This window comes from Falco biarmicus, chromosome 8, assembly GCF_023638135.1.
Source record: "Falco biarmicus isolate bFalBia1 chromosome 8, bFalBia1.pri, whole genome shotgun sequence".
NCBI classification, from domain to species: Eukaryota; Metazoa; Chordata; class Aves; order Falconiformes; family Falconidae; genus Falco; species Falco biarmicus.
In genome coordinates, this window is record NC_079295.1 from 64,032,482 (window position 1) to 64,056,288 (window position 23,807).

At 49.0% G+C, this 23,807-nt stretch overlaps 1 protein-coding gene across 5 annotated transcripts in view; it reads right to left on the minus strand.

The window, feature by feature from the left end:
- The window catches only part of ACSL6 (acyl-CoA synthetase long chain family member 6), a 60,225-nt gene that overhangs the window by 22,657 nt on the left and 13,761 nt on the right, over positions 1 to 23,807 (minus strand). For all 5 annotated transcript variants that reach the window (XM_056349086.1, XM_056349090.1, XM_056349087.1 and 2 more), the window contains exons 2-9: positions 10,638 to 10,858; positions 9,377 to 9,491; positions 7,009 to 7,073; positions 6,518 to 6,619; positions 6,274 to 6,373; positions 5,549 to 5,727; positions 4,995 to 5,027; positions 3,966 to 4,017 (exon numbers count right to left, since the gene is read on the minus strand). In XM_056349086.1, the coding sequence (XP_056205061.1) occupies positions 3,966 to 4,017; positions 4,995 to 5,027; positions 5,549 to 5,727; positions 6,274 to 6,373; positions 6,518 to 6,619; positions 7,009 to 7,073; positions 9,377 to 9,491; positions 10,638 to 10,858 (867 nt within the window). The remainder of the gene's footprint in view (positions 1 to 3,965; positions 4,018 to 4,994; positions 5,028 to 5,548; positions 5,728 to 6,273; positions 6,374 to 6,517; positions 6,620 to 7,008; positions 7,074 to 9,376; positions 9,492 to 10,637; positions 10,859 to 23,807) is intronic.

A 23,807-nucleotide genomic window follows, 5' to 3' on the forward strand; every position in this document is an offset into this window, starting at 1 on the left:
CCTGCCAGCCCCGCACGGAGGGCACGGGGATGCGCCAGGGGCTTTGCCATGCTCTTACAGTCAACGATGGATACAACAGCCTCGCAAAATTGTAAATCACCCAGAATTTTATTCTGGCTTCCTCAGATTAGGAAGGGGCAATGGTGTTTTGTGAACCAGTTTCAGCACAGGCAAATATGCTTAATCCTTTCGGATTCAGATGAGTTTGCGGCTGCGTGGCTGGCAGCCCTAGGGTGCAGGCATGCACCCACGTGGCACAGCCTGGCTGAGGTCCTGCTCCAGTGCTGAGCCCTGTGCCCTGCCAGCTCAACTGACATTGCTTCTACTCAGCCTCTCAAAAAACTAAATAAAGGCCCCAAACAAAAGTAGTAATTATTGCACACATTTATTGCACTGAAGCAGGACATTTTGAACACAATGTATTTTAGTGAAAATCCGTATTTGAGATTCCAGGTGCCGTTGAGTAATTCCGTTCCCAATACTTGCAGATGAACACAACGCACAGGAGGGTGTTTAGGCCATCAGAAGCCCAGAGGTGAAGCTAGGGCTGACATCTTTGCCAACCACAACTGCTCCTGTCCTAACACGTTGTACCAGACAGGCTTGCAGGCACCAGCTCAGCCAGGCGGGCTTCATTTCAAGGTGTCTGTTTTCACAGCTGGGTGCACACATGGATCCAGACCTCAAGAAAACTCCACAAACTAATGTCAGTTGTAAATACACGCCAACAACCCAGAAATTACTCGTGTTATTTTACTTGTGTCTAGTCAAATATGCATGTCTAGCCCCTGCAACTCTACAAGTAGTCATACTCCCGCAGCATCGCACAAGTTTCTCTGCATCAGCACCCAGCAGGTCACACACTGGTGGAGGGGATGTGCTTAGTACTGGTTTGGAAATTCAAAACTGTGCCCTCCAGCTATACAAACAGCGGATCTGGCTCCTGCACCTTGATGCAGCTCTTCAGACTTCTTTTGGAAGGTTTCTCAAATGCTTTGAGACCTCAGACTCATTTACTTACTCCACCTCTGACATTAATGCAAATTCAGTACCTCTGCTCAGCTCACCATGACACACTGGAAGCAGCGTGAATGTCCTGACTCCTTCCTCTGTGTCCCATCTGCAGCAGGTTCAGTGTCCTGGACAGGCTACAGCGTTAATGGTGTCAAAGCAGAGCAGCAGTGTTAGAGCCAGGATAGCCTTCACCAGGAGAAATCCAGAATAAAACCATCCTGCCACAGGGGAGCTGCAGCTTTTTGGGCTGGGGAATTTTTAACCTTCTTCAGTAGTTTTGTTTCAAGAGTTAACCTAGCGAAACAGGTGCCCCTTGCTACAAGCCCTTTCCCAGAATTACCACTCCAAGAGAAAAAAAGGTGGCACTGATACTGTTTTTTTTTTAAAAAAAAATATATAAAAAAATCAACGCCAGATCTGTATCACTGCTCTCAAGTTTGAATTTCCTCGTCAAGACATGCCTTGTGTGTGTTCGTATGGAAACGGGCGCACTGTGATCCCCATCAGTTAATAGCCCGGGTATGGCAGTTTCTCCTTATCTTGGTGCCAGGCTGGTTTGACAGTTCTCATAAGCAACAGAGGAACCTGTTCCACATCGTTAAATGGCTCTTTCAAGTAGCAGCTCCAGCACTAACTTGGTGGCATGATCCATCAGTATTTTGGGATGTAAGCACCTTCCTCCTGCTGGGAGCCTCCGGCACTCAGGGATATCCACTGGCAGACTGTGGGAAACCACTGGGAAGCAATTTTTATCCAATTGGTTACAGTTGGATCCTTAAGGAAAGGATAGTTTGCTTCTCTGGAATGGCCAGCATGAAAAATTGTACCCTGATGGTTTGGAGACATCTGTGTGTCTTTGGCCCACTTCTGAGTGCTGACTGTTTCTTGGTACAACGGTGAAAGCTGGTCTTGTCATATGAGCTCAGCCACCCTGGCCTCTCACTTCTCCCCAGGGAAGCATTTGGACATCTGGTCCTACCAAAGAAAAGCACACATTAAAGTCTATTTCTGCTTGTTTTTGTTCGTTTGTTTTTGTTTGTTTTGTTGTTTTGGTTTTTTTTAATAAACAGCTAAAATTGTTTCCTATTCTACAATTTCCAGTTTACAAACTCTATAGCTAAGATTGTTTCACACAATGCAAAAGTATTTAGAGCCCTTCAGAATTGGAAAAAGCCCTTGAGAACATATCTATTGGAAGAAAATCTAAAATCCAGTCATTAAAAATATCCTGATGTAGGCTATACAAAAAGCCAAGCCTTTTATGTCAAAACAACACATGGAAAACAGACCAGAGTGTTGATGCAGCCCCTGGAAAAGCCAGACAGTGATGGGCAAAGCCCTCCAGCAGAGTGGAGTGGAGGGTGGTTCACAAAGCATTACTCTGTGAGAGTTAATTTGCAGAATTTGAAATCTCTGGTTTGGATGGGAGAAAGCAAATGAGATCCCTGGTTGTCCTATTTCTGGAACTTCAGGCATGTTCCTAAGAAAAGCACAAAGTCAGAAACCGGCCCATGATTGCATTTGCAAAAATAATTTCGAAAACCCTTCTCTATTGAGAATTTCTTATTTAGAAATAAAAATATCAGCAAAAATGTGACTTGAAAAAATAATTACTTTGCACTTCAAAACCCCATACAGACTGTGCCCTGCTGTATCTGCAAGCATGGCTTCTTGGGTTTCCTGTAATTCCCGTTTGTGTCTGGCCACTTTGCGCTGGCACAGCCGGCGCTCACAGGGTACATGGCTGCAATGTCCGTATCCTGCACTGGATTCTATCTTTCCCTTTCAGGAATTCCCACTGTGGGACAGAGCAAAGCCACAGGCTCCTTTCACACAGTGAAACCTTGGGTACTCTGAAGCGCTCAGATCTCAACACTAAGAACAATGCATGAAGGTAAAAAAAACAACAAAACTTTTTAATACATTTTGAGTTTGTACGTGGAGTTGATAAAGCAGTTGCCTACCTGATCTGTAGTACAAGTCTTCCGCAGAGGTGGAAGCTGACGATGCCCCCCCTTGCTCAGCCTAATCCGCAGGCTTTGCTCTCTGCAGGCTGAGCAGCACGAGCAGCTCCCTTGGTGTCGAGAGGCATCTTCTGCTTGCCTGAACGAGTGGAGGCCAAACTGAGGATGCTTTGGGGTAGGACCAAGTGTTAGGCAATCCTGAGAGCCCAGGTGAACCTACAAGAGCTGCTCCAGCAGCCCATGGAGCATGGTGCTTCCCTGCAGTAAGTATAAAAGCAGTTTCCCAAGCAATCATGCCTTGTGCATCTGTGCCGCCTGCCTGTGTAGCTTTTTGGTAGATGTTACAGAGGTTGAGTTCTCAAGAGTAGGAAACTCCTGCAAGCTATATGAAGATCAGGGTCTGGAAATCACTGCATCTGCTAAGAACAGGCAGGAAAATGCTGTGCTCCTCTCCAAGAAAAAGGGGCCAGTGGCACAGGAGTCCCGGCAGGGTGGGCTACCCAGCCTCACCCCCGAGGGCTGACCCAGGGGTGTGGGCAACACACCAGCACGCTGGGGCACGCTGCTGAGCGGACAGAGGTGCTGGGGACATCAGTGGGCTTAGGATACAGAGAATGGAAAGCTGTGGACCTGCATTTCTCTTTTTTTTTTTTTTTTTTTTTTTTTTTTAACACCTGCAGAAGATAAATACTGATCAATCAAGCTCTTCACAACAACACTGCAAAATGAGAAGCAGAAACATGGGCAGATTTCCAGAGAACTGGAAAATCATTCTTCCAAAGTGTATGCCAGGGGATTCAAGTGAAAATTAAATTAATCATTATTTTTGATTTGCAATCTACAGAAAAAAATATATATATTCTTAAATGCATAGAAATATCATTGCTATAGCAGTATAACAGCAAGTTTGCACATATTGAGGTGGTATTAATAATTCATTTCATAATCTATTCTAACATTATGAAATTAAAATGCCTCTTCTGTTACCTGTAGTGCCACTAGTAAAACAGACAATCGATAGATCTTCTGGCCGAGGAGGCTAGAAATACACAGGGAGAATAAGAAAATCACATCAATCAAATGCAGAACAGTCAATGGTAGACAGTTGCCATCGTATAAACTTGAAGATCAAACCACTTATATTTCAGCTTTCCCATAAAAAGCTTTCATTCCCCTTGGCAAATATAAGAGACCCTCATAAAACTCTTTTTATCAGGTTTCTTCAGTTGATGCAGACTCTATTCCTCCCTTATGTTTTGCTCCAGCATACACTAAGGGCATGCTTTAGTGTATGAAGACTCTGATGGAATATTTGTCTTGCAGTTAGTATTTTCAAAGACACTGTCTATACCTGGAGGCGTGTGGGAAAGCTTAAGATAATTTACTGATTTTCAGATAAATTCTGGAAATGTGATTATTGACAACAGGGGACAACTTCCAGAAGCTGCTGATTGCTCTTGTTACCAGTAAGTGTAGAATATTTTGGGTGCATGTACGTGCTATTTTGGGTCATGAATGAATAAATAAGCAGCCTGAAAATCAGGGGCTGCTTTTGGAAGTTTTGCACTTTTTTGGAAGTATGAGCATCCAGTGAAAAATAAAAATGCAATTTTCAAAAAATATCCCAGAGAAATACTGCCAAGTAGTGTTTCTGAGCTACAGAAACCCCACTGAAAAGCCAGAAGTGCAAACGCATTCCCCTAGTGCCACTTGGGTACAGTAGTGGAATTAGTGTGGCTTAACAATGGCATTTAATTACTGTCCCATTAACACATTCAGCAAGGATGAACTATGTCAGTCAAGTGTCCCAGGTGGAGGGTATGAAGTAACCATTCACCGCAGATATGTGGTGTTATCGACAGTCCTTGGGCTCCTCCTCCACCTTCCACGTGGAGAGGGTGACGGCACACAGGGTTCCTTCTGCCCAGAGCAAAGCCTTCCCTTTCTTGTCAGGGAAATAAATGTAATGTACCCAGCTGCAATTATAAGTGGGAAAAGCAGCATGCCAACACTCACCACAGGCACATGTCGACTCTCACGGCCACAGTCCTGAAAGAGATTAAAGAAACAAAAATGATTCCCACTTTAATTCCTGTGGTGTAACTCACTTGCTAATAATTGCAAACCATTACAGGGGAGCATGAGCTGGAGCAGAAAAATTTGTGGCTAACATTTAGGTCATCTTTTCTATCCAAAATTTCTTGCATTAACTGCAACAGCATTCTTGGATTTCAAGTAGTGCTTGGGCTGGCTGAGCTGGATCCAGGCTGTTTCATAGAAGTGTGAGGCTGCAGGCTTACACGTTGGAGGACAGTGGCTTGGATAGCAACCCCCCTTTGCAGGCTTAAACCGCAGCTGATATCTTACTTGAGCAGGAAGGTTTGAGACATTGGCTCGCCTGTCAACAAAGACTAACACTAAGAGGCAACTGCACTGATCAGCAGTATCAGCCACAAGCTGATACTCTCCAGGCACTGAACCTGCCACATAGTTCATGAGTCCCTGTATACTTCATTGTATTTTTATGGAAACTACAAAATATAGTAAAAGAAGAGGGAGAGCAAACTTACCTCCACCTCCTGCATGGTCTGGATGCGAACTCCACAGCGCCTTCCCCTCTCCGTCAACTCCTTCTCAAAGGGATCCATCAGGATGATGGAGCTCAGACCTGGGGTTTCTCTCCTCTCCACGTGGTCGAGGAGTATTCTGGCTTTTTCAGGTTTGTCACAAATGACTGTGGAAATGTCAGCTGGAGGAAAAGCAGCCAAACAAGCTGTTTAGGGTAAATCTTTTTTAAAGCAAGACTGGCTGCTGGTTCATAGCTAACATTGCATCAGTCCCGATATCCACTTCAGGCTAACATTAGAAGTCTTAGAATATAACATATATTTCTCTTAGAAAACTACTGCAATTCTAGATAACCTAAATCAATGCCAAAGCTGTAGCTGACATCTACAATTATTCTGGGATTCAGCTCAAAAAACTGAAATTGCTCACCATGTGGGGTAAAAAATCTAGGAAGCAAATCATGAAGCAGCACACGAGTGGGTGGCTGTGGAGTAATTCCCGCAGCCAGAGCAGCCCCGTCCCTGGCTGTGCATGACCGGGCACATGGGAAACACGGCAGAGGCAGCCCTGACCCTGCATGGAGACACGCCGCTCCCCAAAATCCTCTCTAAGTAACTTCAAGACACTGAGTGACTATAATCACCTGTCTTTTGGAAAGCAGAAGAAAATACACTATTCTGAGCAACAAAATTGATCTCCGAGAAGATTACATTAATTTTGTTTTTACCTGTGTTGACAATGTAACGAATGGCTCCAGGACCTAAGGTATCGTAGAGGGGAACCACCACCATGGAGTAGGTATAGCAAGCCAGCTCGGAAATGATCCACTGCAGGAGGACATGGAAGCACGAAGGTGAGAACGGGGCCATGGGAGCAGATATAGCACACTTCAGAACAAGCTTCAAGTACAGAGCAAGCTCACAAGGCAGGAACGTTATCAATACAGCATCAAGTTGAACTTAAAGTCTCACCTCTGGACGGTTTTGAGCAAAGACCCCAATGAACTGCTTTGTGGAAGGCTTGCAGCCCTGCTGAAGAAGGCCTGAACCCAGAGCTTCTGCTCTTTCAGCCACCTGGAATAAGAGGTATATAAGAAATAACAAAATAAGTGAAGGCCTAACATGTATGGGGAGGGTCTCAAATTATTCTATCTAAGAGCCCAGGGCTTTTTGCAGTATCACAAGCCATCAGTAGCTGCCCAGCAGTTGAACTCTGATTGGCGATGCCCATGGCCTTGGAGCATGTCGGTGCTGCCAGCCAGAGCGGGCTCGTGGCACTGAGCGGGTCCCCGAAAGCTGACACACCTATACAAAGCTGGGGTGTGCCCGGCTGGGGAAACCGAGAGCCCCCGCACCATCAGCACCCCCTGGGCTAGCGCGTGCGTGTTACTGACAGCGCCCTCACACCCCTCCTGCCGGGCACCGGGGGGAGGACTTTGCAGGGGGGTTCGTGTTCAGCTCACCTCCTTGTAGGACAGCCACTGGTAGGGCTGCTTGGGCTTCCTGAACCCCAGGCAGGGGCCGTTTTCTGGAAGACAAGCAGAATGACGGAGTTACAGGGGCAGTGCCAGGGGTCAACATGCCACGCTGCAGGGGTGCAGCGGAGCCCTCAGAGTAAATCTGTTATTGGGGCTGGCTCTCGCTCCTGGGGCAGAGCTCATGGAGAGCCCAATCAAATTAAAAACATGAGTGCAGCTAGTGGGAGACCAGCTGCAGGGATCTCCCAGTCGCCTCAATGCTCCTCCCTCATTCGCAGAGGAGACACCAGCGGTTTGCCCCTGAACAGCCTCATTAAAAGGCTTCTCCAAAGGTAGTGTGAGCACCAGCGTCTGATGAGGGCTTACATCCCAAACACCAGCTTCTACTGCTTTCACTGCCTTTTCATTTAAAAGCTTCAAAGTGAAAACTGCCATTTTTAGCACAGCCTACTCTGGAAGAGGGTAAAACAACGCACAGCACCAAGTGACAGGATGAATATTTGAAAAGTTTAATTGATTTACTAACTGTACTTACTTGCACAAGATTCATCCCTCCATACTAACTACTGAGTTATTTATTTACCCCTGTCTTGCAGGGTGGAATATTTGTAATTCCATTGAGGCTTTTGGTGGTACCAAAAATTAACCTGACAATGAAATTGTTGTGTTCAGTGAGGCAGGACGTCGTAAGCAGCTAACACAGGAAGAGTTACAGAAGAGCAGGGAAGGGTCATCATGGCTTTCTGGAGCAAGAAATGACATCTCACGAGTGTGTGAGAGCTCTTGGATGGTACTGTTGATCATGGGGTAAGGGCGAGGGAGCGATACACCACGCTCAGCCTTCCTAAGAGCTTTTGCCAGAGTCCCTCACCCTGCCCTATTGTGGAACAAAAAGTGAGCTGGATGAGTAAGTGATGAAAAGGCAGCAACGAGCAGCACTAAGTATCAATGTTTGCAGCAGAGGAAGAGCTCTGCTGTGTTCCACAGTTCTATGCCCAGATCAGCCCCATTTAATGTATTCACAAATATTCTGGAAATGAATAATGTATAATGAGCTTTGCCAATGCTGCAAAACTGAGGATGTTAAGCTGTCTGCCAGCAGCAGCAAAAAGATCTCGTGGTACCAAGAGACTTCACAGTAAAATTCAATGGCGTTAAGGGCAAAACAATGCACATTGCAAATAATAACCCTAATTAAACCCCCCACGCTCCAAAAGTGTCACCCACACCACCATGGGCAGCACAGGCTGCAGCACCTGCCCTGCCCTTGCTGGGTATCCTCCTTGCTTGGACCTACCACTCTCTGGATCTCCCACTTCCCCGGCCTCTGCCTCTCAGGCCTCCCACTCCCACTGGACCTCCCGCTTTCCCTGAGCCTCACACCCTTTTTCATCCTCCCACAATACTTTTGCCTCATAGGCTCTTTTGACCTCTCATACCTTTTCAGCCTCGCACTCTCTGAGCCTCTACAGTATTTTGCCCTCCTACAAGTCTGGGGACCCTACACTCCTTGGGTCTTTCAAGTTTCAGTGGACACCTCATAGCTCTTCGGCCTCCCACACCTTGTTGGTCTCCGAGAAATCTTTCAGCTTCTACACCTCATTGGCCTCCCACATCTTTTTAGCTTCCCAAACCTTGTTGGCCTCTCACACCTTTATCAGGCTGAACATCCCATCGGTCTCCCACCACCTTTGTTGGCCTCTATACCTCATTTGGTCTCCTACACCTTTTCAACCTCTACACTTGTCAGCCTTCCACATCTCTTGGACCCCAGCATTCAGGCCTCTCAGCCTTTGGCGTCAGCACTCCTGGGTCCTCCCACAGTGCTTTGGCCTCCCACATATAATAGTCCTCTGTAGTTTTGGGGCCTCCCACACTCCCTTAGGCTCTACAGTCTCTGGGCTTCTGCACTTTTTTGGCCTCCCACACGCTTTTGGGCTCACTCTCTCCTTCAGCAATCATATCTCCTTCAGCTTCCCACACTATTTTGCTTCTATGCTTTGTGCCTCCTGCACCCTTGGGAAGTCCTACACTTTTCAGCCTCTTCACTATTTGTGCCTCCCCCATTCGTTCAGCCTCTTGCTGTTGTGACTTCTACAATTTTGTGGCTTCCCACATTCTGGTGGCCTCCGTCTCCTTTTTGGGCCTCCCATGCTCCCCTGGCTTTTGAGTCTGAATGGGTGTCTACACCATTTGGGCCTCCCACACTTTTACGGGCTCACACACTCTCAGCTTCTATGCCCTCTGAGCTTCCCCAAGCCTCTGAGCGCCCCCTCATTCAAGCCTACACATTGCCTGGTCCTCCACCTCTCCCCACCTCTGCCCCAAGGCCTCCTCATCACCGCGCTCTCACCGGAGATGCTGAATCCCCTCCTGAAGACCTCATACATGGTCCTGGCATCGTCGTAGTAGTGTGTCAGCAGCTGTGGGCTGTCCCCGATCACCGACCGGCGTGCCCCAGCCAGGCCCTGGGCAACATGACAAGACACGAAGTGACACAGCCATCAGCACTGCCCGGCGGGCGGGAGATGGGGAAATCCACAACCATAAAGCTCCCCAAATGCCAGAGAGACCTCTGAAGCCACCACCATATTCCTGCCCCAACACCCAAAGGGATGGGGGAGGCGGGACATCCTCCTCAGTGCCCCAGGGACATGGGCAACCACCTGCCCAGAGAGGAGCATTTGACCTGCCTCATTGTTTGGTATTTCCCAAGGAGATTCGAGGGGGAATTATAAATGCGCAAGTAACAGAGTGGGGATGTGCTGGGGGAGCAATTGGGCTCCACAGGTCCCCAGGACTGGCACCGCGGACACCTTCTCAAGGACATCTAGACCAACGCCAAGGAGAGGCTGAAGCAGAGGCCAGAGCCCAGCGGGTGGGTTCAGCGGTGGTGGCTTAGGAGGGGGCAAGGGGAGGCAGGCACCAAGCGTGACCGAACCACAGCTGCCCTAAGGGGAAAACTGTCTTGGAAAATGTAGATTTCTCCCACCCTTTTTAAAAGTTGTTGGAATTAGAGGCAATAGCGTTTTAGAGGGGACATCACAAAAGGCTTTAAAAATTCCCATCATACTTTCAGATATTAATTTAAGTGGAAACAATTTTCAGAAATATTTCTTCTCTTTAAAACAGAGCAGCTTCATAAAAACTTTAAAACCTTTTACAGCCATGAAAATTAATAACTCCTCAGCCTCTAAGCATGGATTCAGGTCTATTTTTTCTTATTATTACAAAGTTTGCCACAGCAGACTCGGTAATGGGCACACAGAAGATGTGTCAGCTGATTTGATCTTATCAGCTGTTGCCTTTCAGTGGTTTCTCCCATGCCATGGCAGCTCCTGTAATATTTGGTCATGGATGGCTAAGCAAAAATAAGACCAAAACATTGCCGAAAATCTAAGAGAATAAATTAATGGGCTGTAGGCTAGCTTTCCAGTTTACAGCAAAAGGTGAATTAAGGAGTGAAGTGATCCCTGGCATAGTGCATCACACGACTGATTTCAGGATGAGGTTGAGAAGCCCTCAAAACCAAACAAAAGCACCTCCTGGCATCCCCAGGCATGTAAACCACCGGTGGAACCCAGTTGCTCCCGCCGGGGTGCCTCTGGCCTCACCTCGACTTCCTCCGACTGCATCCGCAGGTCGCAGGGCGGCTTCACGGCCCGGGGCCGGCTGGCAAACCAGTAGGCAACAACGGCTGCGAAGGCACCAATGCCCACCAGTGCTGTGGCTGGCAGGTTGCGGAAAAACTGGCTGAGGTCGTCGAACTCAGGGAGCCGCAGGCTCCGCAGGATTTCCTGAGCCTGCATCTTCTCCAGGAGCGAAACGGTAAACTCTGCAAGAGCCAGAAGGATGCTGTCAGGTCAGGCTGCCGGACGAGCGCAGGCAGCATGGGGAGGACATACTTTCCCTTGTCAGCCATTTCAAACACACTGCTCTGCTGACCCACGGGGCGCCCACCACCACAGACCTTCACTTGGGAAGAACAGCATCTATGGAAGAGATACAAGAAAGGAGGAAGCATCCCTACAAGGGCGAGCAGGAGCAGCCAACTCACTTCTAAAGGAGAACTGAATACAAATGTACATTAGGGGATGCAGCTGCAGTTAGCTACAGCAGACAGATGCTGTGACAAGCTCTAGGATCCAGCTATGACTGTACCCTGAGGGCTGCCAGGAGCTTGATCTGCCTTTCCCAAGCAGCAGGGGGGCTGCATGGTGACCACAGCCCCTGGCAGGGTCAGGCAGTGCGGCACCAGCTCCAGCCACAAGCCCTTGGCTCAGGTGGAACGGGGCGAAGCCAGCGTGCCTCTGTGTGCAAAACGCTGTGCGGACACGCTCTGAAACACCGCTTTCTGCCCTTGTGCCAGCTTCATGTTCTCGACTTCAAGTTCCTTATGATTTACATCAGGGTAAATTATAGGTGATTGAAGCCAAGGAAAATTTCATTTCATTGCTTAAACATTTCCTGGAAGAAACAACAAACAGCTGCCGAGTGGGGATAAAGGAGTGCCAGGGTATCAGGCTGAGAGCACGCCAGCGCAGGGTCCCCACCCTGCCGTCCTGCCAGACACACCGTCTCCGGATGCTCCCCTGGAGAGATGGGTGGCTCCTGGAGTGGGAAATGCCAGGGCATTCCCCAGCGGGCAGTCCTGCAGGGTGCCGTCCCGGCACCAGAAGGGAAAGGCTGCAGCCTCGGCTCCTTGGATACAGTGGGACAGCCGGGGACCCCCCAGCCCCCACTGCCAGCCCCTGAACTGCTCCAACAGTGCTCAAAGCAAAGAAAAAACCTTTTCTCCAGAGGGTTGTGCATAGAGGAGACGGGTGATAGGACAAGTTTTATGACACAGGATAACGCTGCTGTCCCCATCTCATTCACTATATACCTGCCAGCATCGTTTTGCTGTGAGCGCAAGGAGGGCAGGTCTCTGTCATACGTACAGTCTGCCTTGTGCCAGACTCACAGAGCAGGAACTACTCGCTGGGAAAGCAGAGGACAAGCAGCTGATGGGGCATCTTTCCAAACACAGCCGCTGCAGGTTGCCTTACTGTCCTCTTCTGCATGTACAGAAACGGGCACCAGCAAGAGAAGCCAAGCAGCCGGCTCACTGCTCCTGGGGCACAAAGTGAGGCTGTCCTCAGGGGACTTGTCTTTGGGTGTTGAGTACACAAGAAACATTTTAAGTAACTCGTATTTACAGCAACAGGCCAGTATCAACTCCCCAGCAGGGAATCTCCAGTAACAGCCACCCCTGCAAAGGACAAGCCAAGCAGATGCTGTAGAGGAGGGAATCCAAACAGTTAAGGTTTCCTGTTAAGCCCCACAGCTTTCTTTATGACTTTACCAGCAATCAGGATCTTAAAGAGAAAGCTTTTCTGCCGCAGGAGCCCAGGCAGCCCCTTTCCTCTCACCCTCTGGCCTCGCTCCAGCTTGTGGAGTTACTGAGTGATTAACAGGGGGGCTTCGCTCCCGTGGCAGGGCCAAGACTTCCTCCACAATGCCACCACTGACGTTAACACAAACCAGCTTTTTTCCTCCTGGGAACAGTGTCTGGGTTATGTGGAAGGTCAGGACTACCCTCTCACAGCCTCTTCCCCTATTTGTGCCAAGTGAGCTCTGGAGGCTGGAGCAAACATGGGGGCACCCCTCACCAAGGCTCTGGAGGAGGTTTTCAAGTTTGCACGAGCAAAAAAATTCACAGCAAACAATTAACCTCACCCGTTGTTGGGCTACAACATGGGCTCTGGCCCAGTCATCCCTTGGGCTAGATGTTGCACCCCAGTGCCAGCCCAGCATCCCGCAGCCACCTCTGCCCCCACAAGAGTTCCTGACTGAGCAAACCCTCTGGGACCAGAACCAGCCTCTCCAAGAACAGCTGCAATGAGCACAGCAAATGGATCAGCATCCAGATGATGTTACTGTGCAATAGCCACCCAGGGGGTAATTTTGTCCTGAGCTTTTAGCATCTTTCCAGAAAACTCCACATCTGGTAAGATATCGACTACATGGGTGCAACATTAGGATGCACTGAGACAGAGTGCTGATTTCTCCCTTCTCCACATCAGGCTGTGAAAAGCAGCTTGCCAAACACACATTTACTAGCAAGCTGCAAAAAGTAGGAGAGCTCAGTGAGGGAGCTATTCATTTACCGATGAATTAGCTATTTGTGCAAAAGCATTTCAGCAAGTCCCACTTAAAACAGCCTGCTCCCAGAAAAACAGCCTGTTGCACCAAAAGTAGCTTCCCAGTTTACCATGGTTGTGGTTACACTGAGATCTTGAGAATGACTCCCTTGACACCAGCCTGTGAGCGGTGTTTTGCATCCACCTGTGCAGCAAACCTGAAAGTGGAAAGCTGGGAAGATGCTTGTGGGAACAGCAAAGCAGCAGCAGCACTGCCATGGGGGGATGTCCGGCCACAGCCACGTGCTTCTGCCCTGCTTGGCTGCGGGTGCTGCCTGGGGAGCACCAGGGCCAGGCCCTTCTGTACATCTGTAGGGGTACAGGGCATCCATGGGCATCTGGAGTTTGTAGCAATGTCAAAATGATTGTGAAAGTCAGGGTCACAATAAAAAGAATGAGTGTTTGAAGACAGATGCTGTTACAGTACAGGAATAAAAGTACTTCTGTTATAATCACAGAGTCACAGCAGGACCAGGGCAGCAAGGGGCCGCTGGAGCTCACCCCGTCCCCCCCGCTGCAGCAGCTCTCCTAGAGCAGGACCCACCACGTCCAGGCGGGTTTGAATGTCTCCAGAGAAGGAGACCCCCCCGCCTCGCTGGGCAGCCTGTGCCAGGGCTCCGTCACCCGCAGGGCAGGGAAGTTCTTCCTCACGTGGAGCTGGAACTTCTCGTGGTGCGGTTTGTGCCCGTTGCCCCTTGTCCTGTCGCTGGGCGCCACTGGAAGGGGCCTGGCCCCGTCCTGCTGGCACTCGGCCTGAAGATATTTGGAGACATGGATAAGGTCCCCTCTCAGCCTTCTCCTCTCCAAGCTGAACCAGCCCGGCTCTCTCAGCCCTTCCTCATCAGGGAGATGCTCCAGTCCCCCCCTCATCTTTGTATCATAATACAGATCATGAAGAAAGCGTGGTCACACCTTTACTGACTTTACAGCCCTTTCACATGTATCAGGTGTGATTTACATCAGTACCCAGATTTTGAAAAATGCTCTGGAGACATCAACAGCGTGGTTTTCATCTGTTGAAAAGATACAATGCTTCAATACGGAATTAAAAATTATTTATAATTGCTAGGAGGTATTTGGTTTGAACAAAGTGATGGGCATAGTGTTCCTTGGGTTTGCATGGAGTATATGCCCCTTATTGGGGGGGTGGCAGGGACACCGTGGGCCATCGAGCACCACGAGCAGGGTGCTATTGGCAGCATCTGCCTGCAGTGAGGTAGAACATACTGCAGCAGTCAAAGTTACACAAGACCTACGGGGAAACTGCTTAAATTGCACTCATTCCATCCGCTCCCAGGGGAAAAATCAGAACATTTACCTCAATCAGATGCTCATGGTACATTTCTGATCACTTGTGCCACATTCTGCTGCCTTCTCCTAATGCCCTGCTCAAGCCGTTATTTCCCACCAACCTGAAGTTTTTGTTGCACAGAGGATCCTATCCCTGGCACAGATGGCAGAATCCTTCATTTGTAACCACATCAGCTGGACTAAATAAATAAGCATGACTGGAAGACAGAAATTCACTTTTCCTCTGCTCAAGGGAAGCTGTTGGCCCATTTCCATGGTGAACTTACAAATTCCTGCAATCATGAAGTCTGCAAGGATTTTTAGATCCCTTGTGATTAAATAAAGCCATACGTAAGTACTTTCTTGTACCCCAGAGCGCACTGCGAGCAGATGCTGCCACCACCTCCGCCTCGGGAGCAGCAGCAGGATGCTCTCCACACCCCTTCTCCAGCAGTTTTGCCCCATTTCTGTTACCTGCAGTGAACCCACCGCCCTGCTGCAGTGCATGCTCCCTGTAAGCCACTGGCCCTGGGCGCAAGAGCAAGCAGAGCACAGCACCCATGCACGGGGCACCTGGAAACACCGGCATTTCCACTTAGTCCAAACAGGACTTCACATTAGCACTGGATTTCTAAAGTATTCCCATGGCAGAGAAAAGGGAACAAATACACAAGGGGGGGACAGAAGAAAGCGGTTTGGGGAGAGGAGGTAGTGCTGGTTAGCTGGGAGGAGGGATCGCTGCCCGAGCCAGCCGGCACGCCTGAACCTCCCCCACCCAGGGCTGGGGTGAAGAGGGCTTCTGCAGCCGGGCTTTGGGTAGCCAGCAGGGACATTGGGCTTTAAATCACCCACCAGCCTTTGTTAACAGGGGACAATGCTTATTTATTTTTCCGGTTACAAATAGCGCTATTGTGCGATTCTGTTTTATCTTTTCCTGCTGGAAGTGATTCTGTAACTCCAGCTCAGTCAATGGAGTTCCAGTGACATAAACCAGTGTGGGAAGAGCCTCAAAGTACTGGTGTATCCATAATGCAATTAAAATTTTACCCATTCTGTGTGGTCGTGCAGTCACATCCTTCCTACCATTACATCAGCGCCTGGGCGCCTGCTTGGGAAGGAGAGCTCCTTTTGAGATGCCTTTATCTTCTGCCCACCATGAATTCACGGCGGGGTAGGGAAGAGGCAGTTGATTCATTTTACATTGGAAACCGGGCAAAGCATCTAATTACAATCTCTATACTCAAGCAAAATAATAATAATTTTAAAAAAGCTATTTACATTTGACTTTATAGTACTAAACCAAAATCAAATGAGCAGTTTTTCAGGCTGTCTAAGAGAATTAACAGTTTGCAGTGGAGCACTACAAAACGCAGCCAGTGGGCACATGATGGCTCGGAGCCCGCAGACCCACAGCTTCTCCCCGTGTGAGCTGCAGCGAGGGGAACATGCCTGTCAGCCACCGCAGATCCGTGTCCTTGGCTACGGCACCGGCTGCTCACTCATTTCACCAAGGAAACAGAATTTACAGGATCTAAAACATCTCAATCCAGAGAGAGAGATTTAGAGGGATTTCACTCAAGTGAAACAGTATGAGCTTGTTGAACTCCTAAAGCTGTGTTTTCCCACATTCAACTCCGCAGACCCCAGACTCTGAGATCTGTAGAACCGGGGTCAGTGACAGAAGATTTGCACGAGGAAGCACCTGGCAACACTTGGCCCATTCTCCCCTGCCGAAGAAAAGCAGGCTGGCAGTACTCCGCACACACGGGGCAGGTGACACTGGGATGAGGATACAAATCATCTCATGCTCATGTCACTACGTGAGTCTCCATTTACGTAGGGTAACGGAACATCCAAATTCACAGGGACACATAAAACCAGCAGGTATTAGTCAGACTGCATCACTGGAAACCTAATTAAATGAAAGCTGTTGCAGTGATTAACGTGTTTCTAAAACCATGTGCGCAGAGGCTGCTGTAACCAGGCAGGCAGGGGGCATCTGGGGATTTTGTGTATTGCTTGCAGAATACGATTCTTTTTTTACTTTCTCTAACTTGGCCAGGGTGGCAGCTTCTTGGGAGACCACAGGCTATGAATTCCTAATCACTGTTTTAATTAAAACGGGAGGTGACACCAGGCCAGTCTCTGCCATGCATCTCTGTGCATTTTGCTTCTACAGGCACGAAGACAAGGAGCTGGATGGACCTTCAGTTCCCACCCCAAGGCCCGTCTGGGCTCAGCCGAGGAGGCGGGACACCAGCCACCCCGCAGCAGAGGGGTCGCACGCTCGCAGAGACGGAGATGGAGAAGATTTTATGAGAACAAATGATCTAATGAGATCTCCAACCGCAAACCCTGAAGTCCAGCTTTTGTCATGCTTCAGCCCCAAACGCAATACCCAGTGTATTCCAAACCTGCAGATTTTTTTTTCTCTTTTGTTTTAATTAAAGATGACAAAATTTGGGAAGCTGAGGGTACTTGGCCACCTTTCTGTTTTCAGCTGGGTTTTTAATAGTTTTACACGTAGTGTTTATGGAAGTGGTAATGCCACACTTTACAGCATGTAACAGTTAATAACAGGGAGGAAATGCCGTTATACTTCGTGATCATTACAGACAGCTACTGAAAACCTTACAGAAGGACTACGCCGCTGTGACACCAGACGCCAGACAACTGGCAAGCCTTACAAACTGCTTGAGAAAGAGTAAAGGGGACGATAAAGGGGAAAATATGAGCACCAAAAGTATCTGAAACTATGAAAGAATCCATGTGCAGAAGTCCAGTAAACAGCCCCGAAACGAAGCAGAAGATCAAGCGATACTTCGCTCACATACTTCTGCAAGACTCCTAACTGCTTCTGTCCGACATGTGCTGTTGTGGTATAAACCCACTGCCACAACAGCGACGCAAAATCCACCACTGCTCGGTGCAGCCCCCCACGAGCGGCTCAGGCACCAGCAACCCCACAGCCCTGACCCATCTTGCACAGAGATGTGTATGCAGGGACCCGCTGTACTCTGCAAGGATTAATCAGCTGTAATTACTTGGGATTCAGCAATTATTGGGGTTATTGGCTGAATCAAGGCTAATATTATTCAATTTTTTTTTTAAACTTTACTTGCCTTTGCTCCTATAAAGTGTCAGGTTTCACTATAGCCCCTTTCCCCATTTCATGCCTCTCACCTTTGGTCAGACCACTGAAGCAAACTCCCATGGCTTCCATGTGATGTATCACTGCTTTGATTTTTGGGACAGTAAATTTCCATCAAAATTGCGTTTTCCATTTTAAAAAAATGCCCCCCACCCACGAAGACAGACCAAAACAAACTCTTGCAGGTGCTTAATTTTACCCACTGCGAGCAAAATAATTGACTCCCAAGCACATCATCTAAGCCCAATTACCATGTTTTACTTAGATTACGCAATTCTTTACAAGGTCAAATAATAATTGTATATTTAATTTCAGAGTCAAAGCAAAGGCATTAGTTCTCATTGACTATGGTTCCACCAGAACTCAGTGAAACATAAAGGGGAAGGAGAAAGAGAGAGAGAGAGAGAAAAGGAGAAAGAGAGAGAGAGAGAGAGAAAGGAGAAAGAGAGAGAGAGAGAGAAAAGGAGAAAGAGAGAGAGAGAGAGAAAAGGAGAAAGAGAGAGAGAGAGAGAAAAGGAAGACTTTAGAGATAAAATTGCTTTTTTTTTTATTAGTATGCCAGGACTCAGACGCCATAAGGTGTGAGAGGGAATGGATGCAGAATACAGATTTGCTCTTGGACATCTATTTGCATGGATGGTGAACAAGGGAGGAACAGCACATGATGTCTGCGAGCCTGTGGCACCTCTCCAGGGAGCAGAGACTGGAGAAGCACCAGTAAGCAAGAAATTTAATAAAAGCCGTTTATAACTTTTATATTTTGTTTTTGCTAATGAAAAACCTCCCTCTCCCTTTCCTTTGGGAATCAGACCCGTCCAATCTGTTAAATTGGCCTCTTGCCAACAAGACTATTAAAGAACGAGGTTTCAATGGTACATAAGCCTCTTTAGCTTGAATTGCTTTCGTGCTGGCAGAGCCGGCCGGGGGCTCAGTGCACCCCGACCTGGGTGCCTGTGGCATGGGAAGCAGACGTGGGACCACAGCAGTGCATCAGGGACTGTCCCCGTGCCACTGCCTCCCCACTCACCCCCCAGTGCTGTCCCTCTCCGGTCAGCAAGGCAGTTATCTGCCACGGAAAAAGGCTTTACGTCCGGGTCAAGCCTCTCTGATCTGCTGGAGAGGAATAAGGCAAATAGAATTCACAGCAAGCAAGCTGGCGCTGCTTTCGCGTGACCTCTGGTCACCGCACAGAGCAGCGAGAGGACAGGGATGAATGAAAGGGACTGGTTCAGCACATGCGGGGGTTGTGGTATAAACTTGGCCCAATGACGTAAGCTGGATTTATTTTATTTGATTTATTTTTATTTTATTTTTTTTAGGAGGCAGGCACCTCCTAAAAAACTGCACCACTAGTTTCAGTCTGGGTGCAGAAAAATTTTCTCAGAGGAAAGGCTGCCAAAGAATTTGGTACCATTATATACACACTTATACATACACACAAAATTATCTATCTGTATATGTGGATGTATATGCTTGTGTGTGCAGATATATATAAAATATACACATATAAAAAATTTCCCCTGCTCTGGGTGACTATGATTAACACTTGTGCCAGTAATATTGTTGCAGAGGCATCTTGAGCTCGTGAAAAAATTCCTCACCAAGTACCTCTTGCATGAACAGCATGACGACAGCACCACGTTCCACTGTGGCTCCCGGGGACCGAGCTGGTGGCAGATCCCAGCGCTGGGTGCAGGGGACCCCACTGACCCACCAGCCTTCTCGCCACCCAGCACCAAAGGCAGGGTGCAAATGAAGGATGAGAATCTCTGAGCAACCCAGAGGAGCAGCACTGGCCTCTGCTCCCTCCTGCTCCGCACCGCCGAGAAATGCATTTGCAAGACTCAAGGTCTTTGCAAGCATCTGCTAAAAAGGGAAAAATGCTAACAAGGAGCTCAATGTCCTGAAAGTCCAGTTTTACAGAAAGAGCTCAGTAATCACACATAGAGGTATTTAAAGTAGCTAAAATATCTACAGCATACCAGTCCCTTGCACAGAGAAATTATTCAATAAATAATTCAGCTGCTGTGTGGAGATCTTACTTCATATATTTGGGATGTTTCAGAGAACAAAATCCACCACCCAGCTGACTTGAAATGCCCTGTGCTGGGAGCCACGTCACCAGCTCGTCCTCATCATTCAGCATCGGGTCCACCTATCCAGCTGTTGATGCCAAACCTCCCAGGAAAGCTTTGTCCTCCAGTCGCACACCTCCTCACCACACTCAGGCACCACTCACAGATGTGAGCCAACCTAAAAATACCTCTCACACCCCCGAGCAGACTGGCACAGTGGTACTCTGAAGCCACCATGACTCACGCGTACAGGAAAGCTGAGAGTGGGATTCTGGTCCAAATCTGCCATTCGTCAGGATAACAAAGCCTCAAGAAGCCCGTGCAAGTATTTTAAGTTTCCTACCAGAAGGGAAAAACTCCACAGCTCTGAGCTCTGCTGTCTCAAGTCTCCAATTGCCTAAGGCCTGGTGAATGAAAAAGCTCCTCTAACTGCTGAAAAGTCCTTAAAATGTTACCCAGCACCAGCACGTGTTGTTCCAGAGTCACGAGGTTTTAGTGACCAGGCTAAAATCCTCAGCCTGTGGTTGTAGAGGATGAAGTTCAGATGGCAAAACCCACCTGGGATATTTTTGCACCCACCATCCCCCTCATCTCACCCTTCTTGTGCCAGCGTGGCTGCTGCATGCTCACCCCGAGCTGGCTCAGGGAATTCCTCCAAGCTGAAACAAAACCCAGCCCGAAGAAAAAGCAAACCCCCAAAGCGGTGTGGTTTTTTGTGTCTTCGGTCTTTTGCCTGCAGCGCTATCAGGGCTGCTGTGCCAAAACCAGCTCAGCAGCTGCAAAGTTTCATCTGGGGAAGCCACAGCCTGATCCTGCCCGCATCCTGCCCACTGCCCTGGCTCTGCTCACAGGCGGCATGGCCCTGGGAGCAACCCGTGGAGGTGACTAAAGCAGGAAAGAATTTGCCCCTCAGCCTTATGGCAGAGTTTACAGGTGCCAGCGAATCCTGTTCGTGTTTGTGCAGGCACAATTACAGCAGGGCTGTTCTGTCCCTGCATCCCTGCCAAGGCTTGGGTTCAGTTCTGGAAGATGCTTGCAGAGCATCTGCAAAGCTCCCCCCACCTTTATGATTATCTGTGATCACTTGTAAATCTCAGTTCTTGTGAGGAAGGGGCTGTGTTTTTTGGTGAGGGTTTTGTGGGGTTTGGTTGGGGTGGGTTTTTTTAGGGTGGGGGTTTTTTTGAGTGACATTGACGGTTGACTGTCCCATATACTATATGGTTCTTGAATGCCACATGACAGACAATGAACAAACAGCTTAAATAATTGCATAAAAATAGTTATCTAGGGCAGAGTACAAAGAGAAGCACTGAATGGAGTGAGAAAAGGCAGCTGCACCCATGGCACACTGTTTTGCAGAGTGGAAAGAAAAAGGTGCTCCGTGAAGAGCTCGATGGCTTGTTGCCAGGCAAAGTTCTGACATTTGTCTTCAAATATTGGTCGGATTTAAACAAACCTCCCTGTCTGTAGAGACCATGGCCCAAGTAAGAATCCCAGTAACCTTAAGTTTTTGCAGCAGCATCAGTGCTGGTCAATGCAGAGGTGCAGGGACCCACCAGCCCAATGTGGCAGGGAAGGAAAGGGAGGTCCAACCACAGCACCCAGCAGGCTGGGGAAGTTCAATTCCAGCCTTTGCTAATTCCCATTTCATTGTTCTGGTTTCTTTTTCTTCCCCCGCCCCCACCTCCTTTCTTTCATGACAAGCACACCTTCCATTGCTCAGCAGAGGCTGCAATTTACAGTAGCGCTGCACCCGCGCTCCCAACCCACAGGCTACCCCCAGCTCTTAGGGGTCACTTTTTGCACCCCTGCAGGCTGCCCTTCAACACACCCAGGTGGGATGTAACCTGCTCTGCAGGGCTCGTTCTCAGTCTCCCTACCTCAACACAGCAGAGCCAGGCCTTGTGTGACCATCACAGTCTCCAAAGCCGCTAGCCCAGGGCTGGGTGGAGGAAAAGAGATTTTGGGTGAAATTTCCCACTCTTGCATGCCCAGGCAGGGAAGAAGCAGGTACACGAGCATGCATTGCCCTGGCTAGTGTGGGCTGGCTCTGCTCTGTCCCCACAACAGGTCACTGCCAGGCAAACAGGCAGGTCCCAACACTGCCACTTCCCAGCCCGGCTCAGCTCTCCATGACCCTTCACATGCTGCCCTTGGCCGTGTCTGCATGCTCAGTACGTGTGAGACCAGTCACAGTGACATGGGGAGGGCTGAAGGGACACCAGAAGGCAGGAGCTGGCCCCTGGCTGCTCTCCCACTGTGTACACACACTGTGCCAGGCTGGGTTCCTGCTTGCTGTTTGCACAGTGGGATGGGGCGACCCAAACCCACCCCGCTGCTGGAGTGGGGCCATGGGGCTCCCCGCCCCCAGCCGCTGCTCCCCTCTGCCTTATGCCCACCCTGGGGTGCATGGTGTTGGCCTGAGCAGGCAACTGAGCTGGCACAAACCTAACCGTCCCTCAGAAGTAACAGGAAAAAATGCTTGGTTGCCATACTGTCACCACAGGTGGGGGCTTGGTTGGAATCATAAGCACTGGTGCCGGGATGGAGCCAGAAGGAGGTGTGCAGGGAGGGCAGCTGGAGAGTCTGCTGGCACCACGGCTCAGGGTGGCCTCGTTTAACGCCAGAATGGCAGCGCACAGTGGCAGGGACCACCCTGTGCTTCACCTGGCCACAGCTGGTGGGAGCAGGGCAGCTCCCCAGCCCACCAAACCCCCACCTCCTGCCATACTGGGAGCACACTGCTGCCAAGGCCACGTGGGCTCTGGTGCCCCACAATGTGCCCTGGCTGGACAGCACAGTGAGCCCTGCTGGGCAAGGAGCCCTCCTGCCTCCCCACTCCCACCCTGTCTTTCCCAGGCACCAGCACAACTATCTGTGCAGCAGCCCAGATCACAAATATCTGTGATCCAGCTGCAAACCTTTCTGGGTTTATTGCTGCTGTTTCTTTTTGCAGCAGTACCAGAATAAAGTGGTTTCTGAATAACACTCTGAGCATCTCGCACGGCTGTTGCTTTACGTTCAGGCAAGTATGGCAGCCCTGGGAATGCATCATCCACAGTGATGCACAAACCTAAACAAGCTCATAAGAGAAGACCTTCCATAATGCTTACGAGACAACGCACTGGCATGCTCAGAGCTAGTCCTGCAGAGGACAGGAAAGAACAGGAACGTTTTGTACACCACTTCCCAGCCATGCATTAGCCTGCATTCACTGACAGCTCAGACTGGACTGAAACTCTTAATTGGTCAAATTTCAATTTTGTGGTGCCTTCTGCAATATCAACAGTTACGTAGGAAGCATTTGCAGCAGGGCCAAGTGGCCCAAACTGCAGCTGGCATTGCTTCCAGCCATGAAGATCCCGGACATCAGGGCTGTTACTGTCCACAGGATGCTGCCCATGCCATGTCACACTGCAGATTTTCATCTGCTACTACAGAAGACAGACTGAGAGCTGCTAGCTTGTAATATATAATAGCTAAGCACTATATTTATCATAAGGAGCAATTCTCTTTAAACCAATATTACAGCTTGAAGAGCTCCCAGACCTACTGATCTGCCACCGCAGTAAAAGCAGAGCATGGAATAACAAGCAGACTAAAAGGCCTTCTGCTAGTCATGTGTCACACGCGTGCGCGTAAAGGCAGTGTTATGACTGTCACACCAGAATCTGAAACTAGAAAATGACATTGAAAATGGGAGCTTAAAAATAAAAGTAACAGTAGTGTCATGATCTAACTATAATAAATACAGTTGTATCCCTCACTTACAGTAAGCAGTCTATAATTAGACCAGGTTAATTACCAATCAAGTGGCCTGCAAGTTGTAGTGCTTTTCTGAAGGACCCTGTTGTCGCAGTTGGGAAGGAGCAAGGGGACCCTAACGGTGTAAGCACAGCCAGAGCGAGCAGGGCTGTGCCCGGACCCTGCACGCATGTAACGTGCTGCCTGAATCAGGCCCAGGCTTTATCCCAAAATAAACCAGCAGCTGAGGGCAGGTTCAAAAGTTCCTCAAGGCTTAATTGGCAACCTTGCAGAGCAACAAGGGACAAGAAAATAAGGGTTAGGAAAGAAGGAGGTCATGTG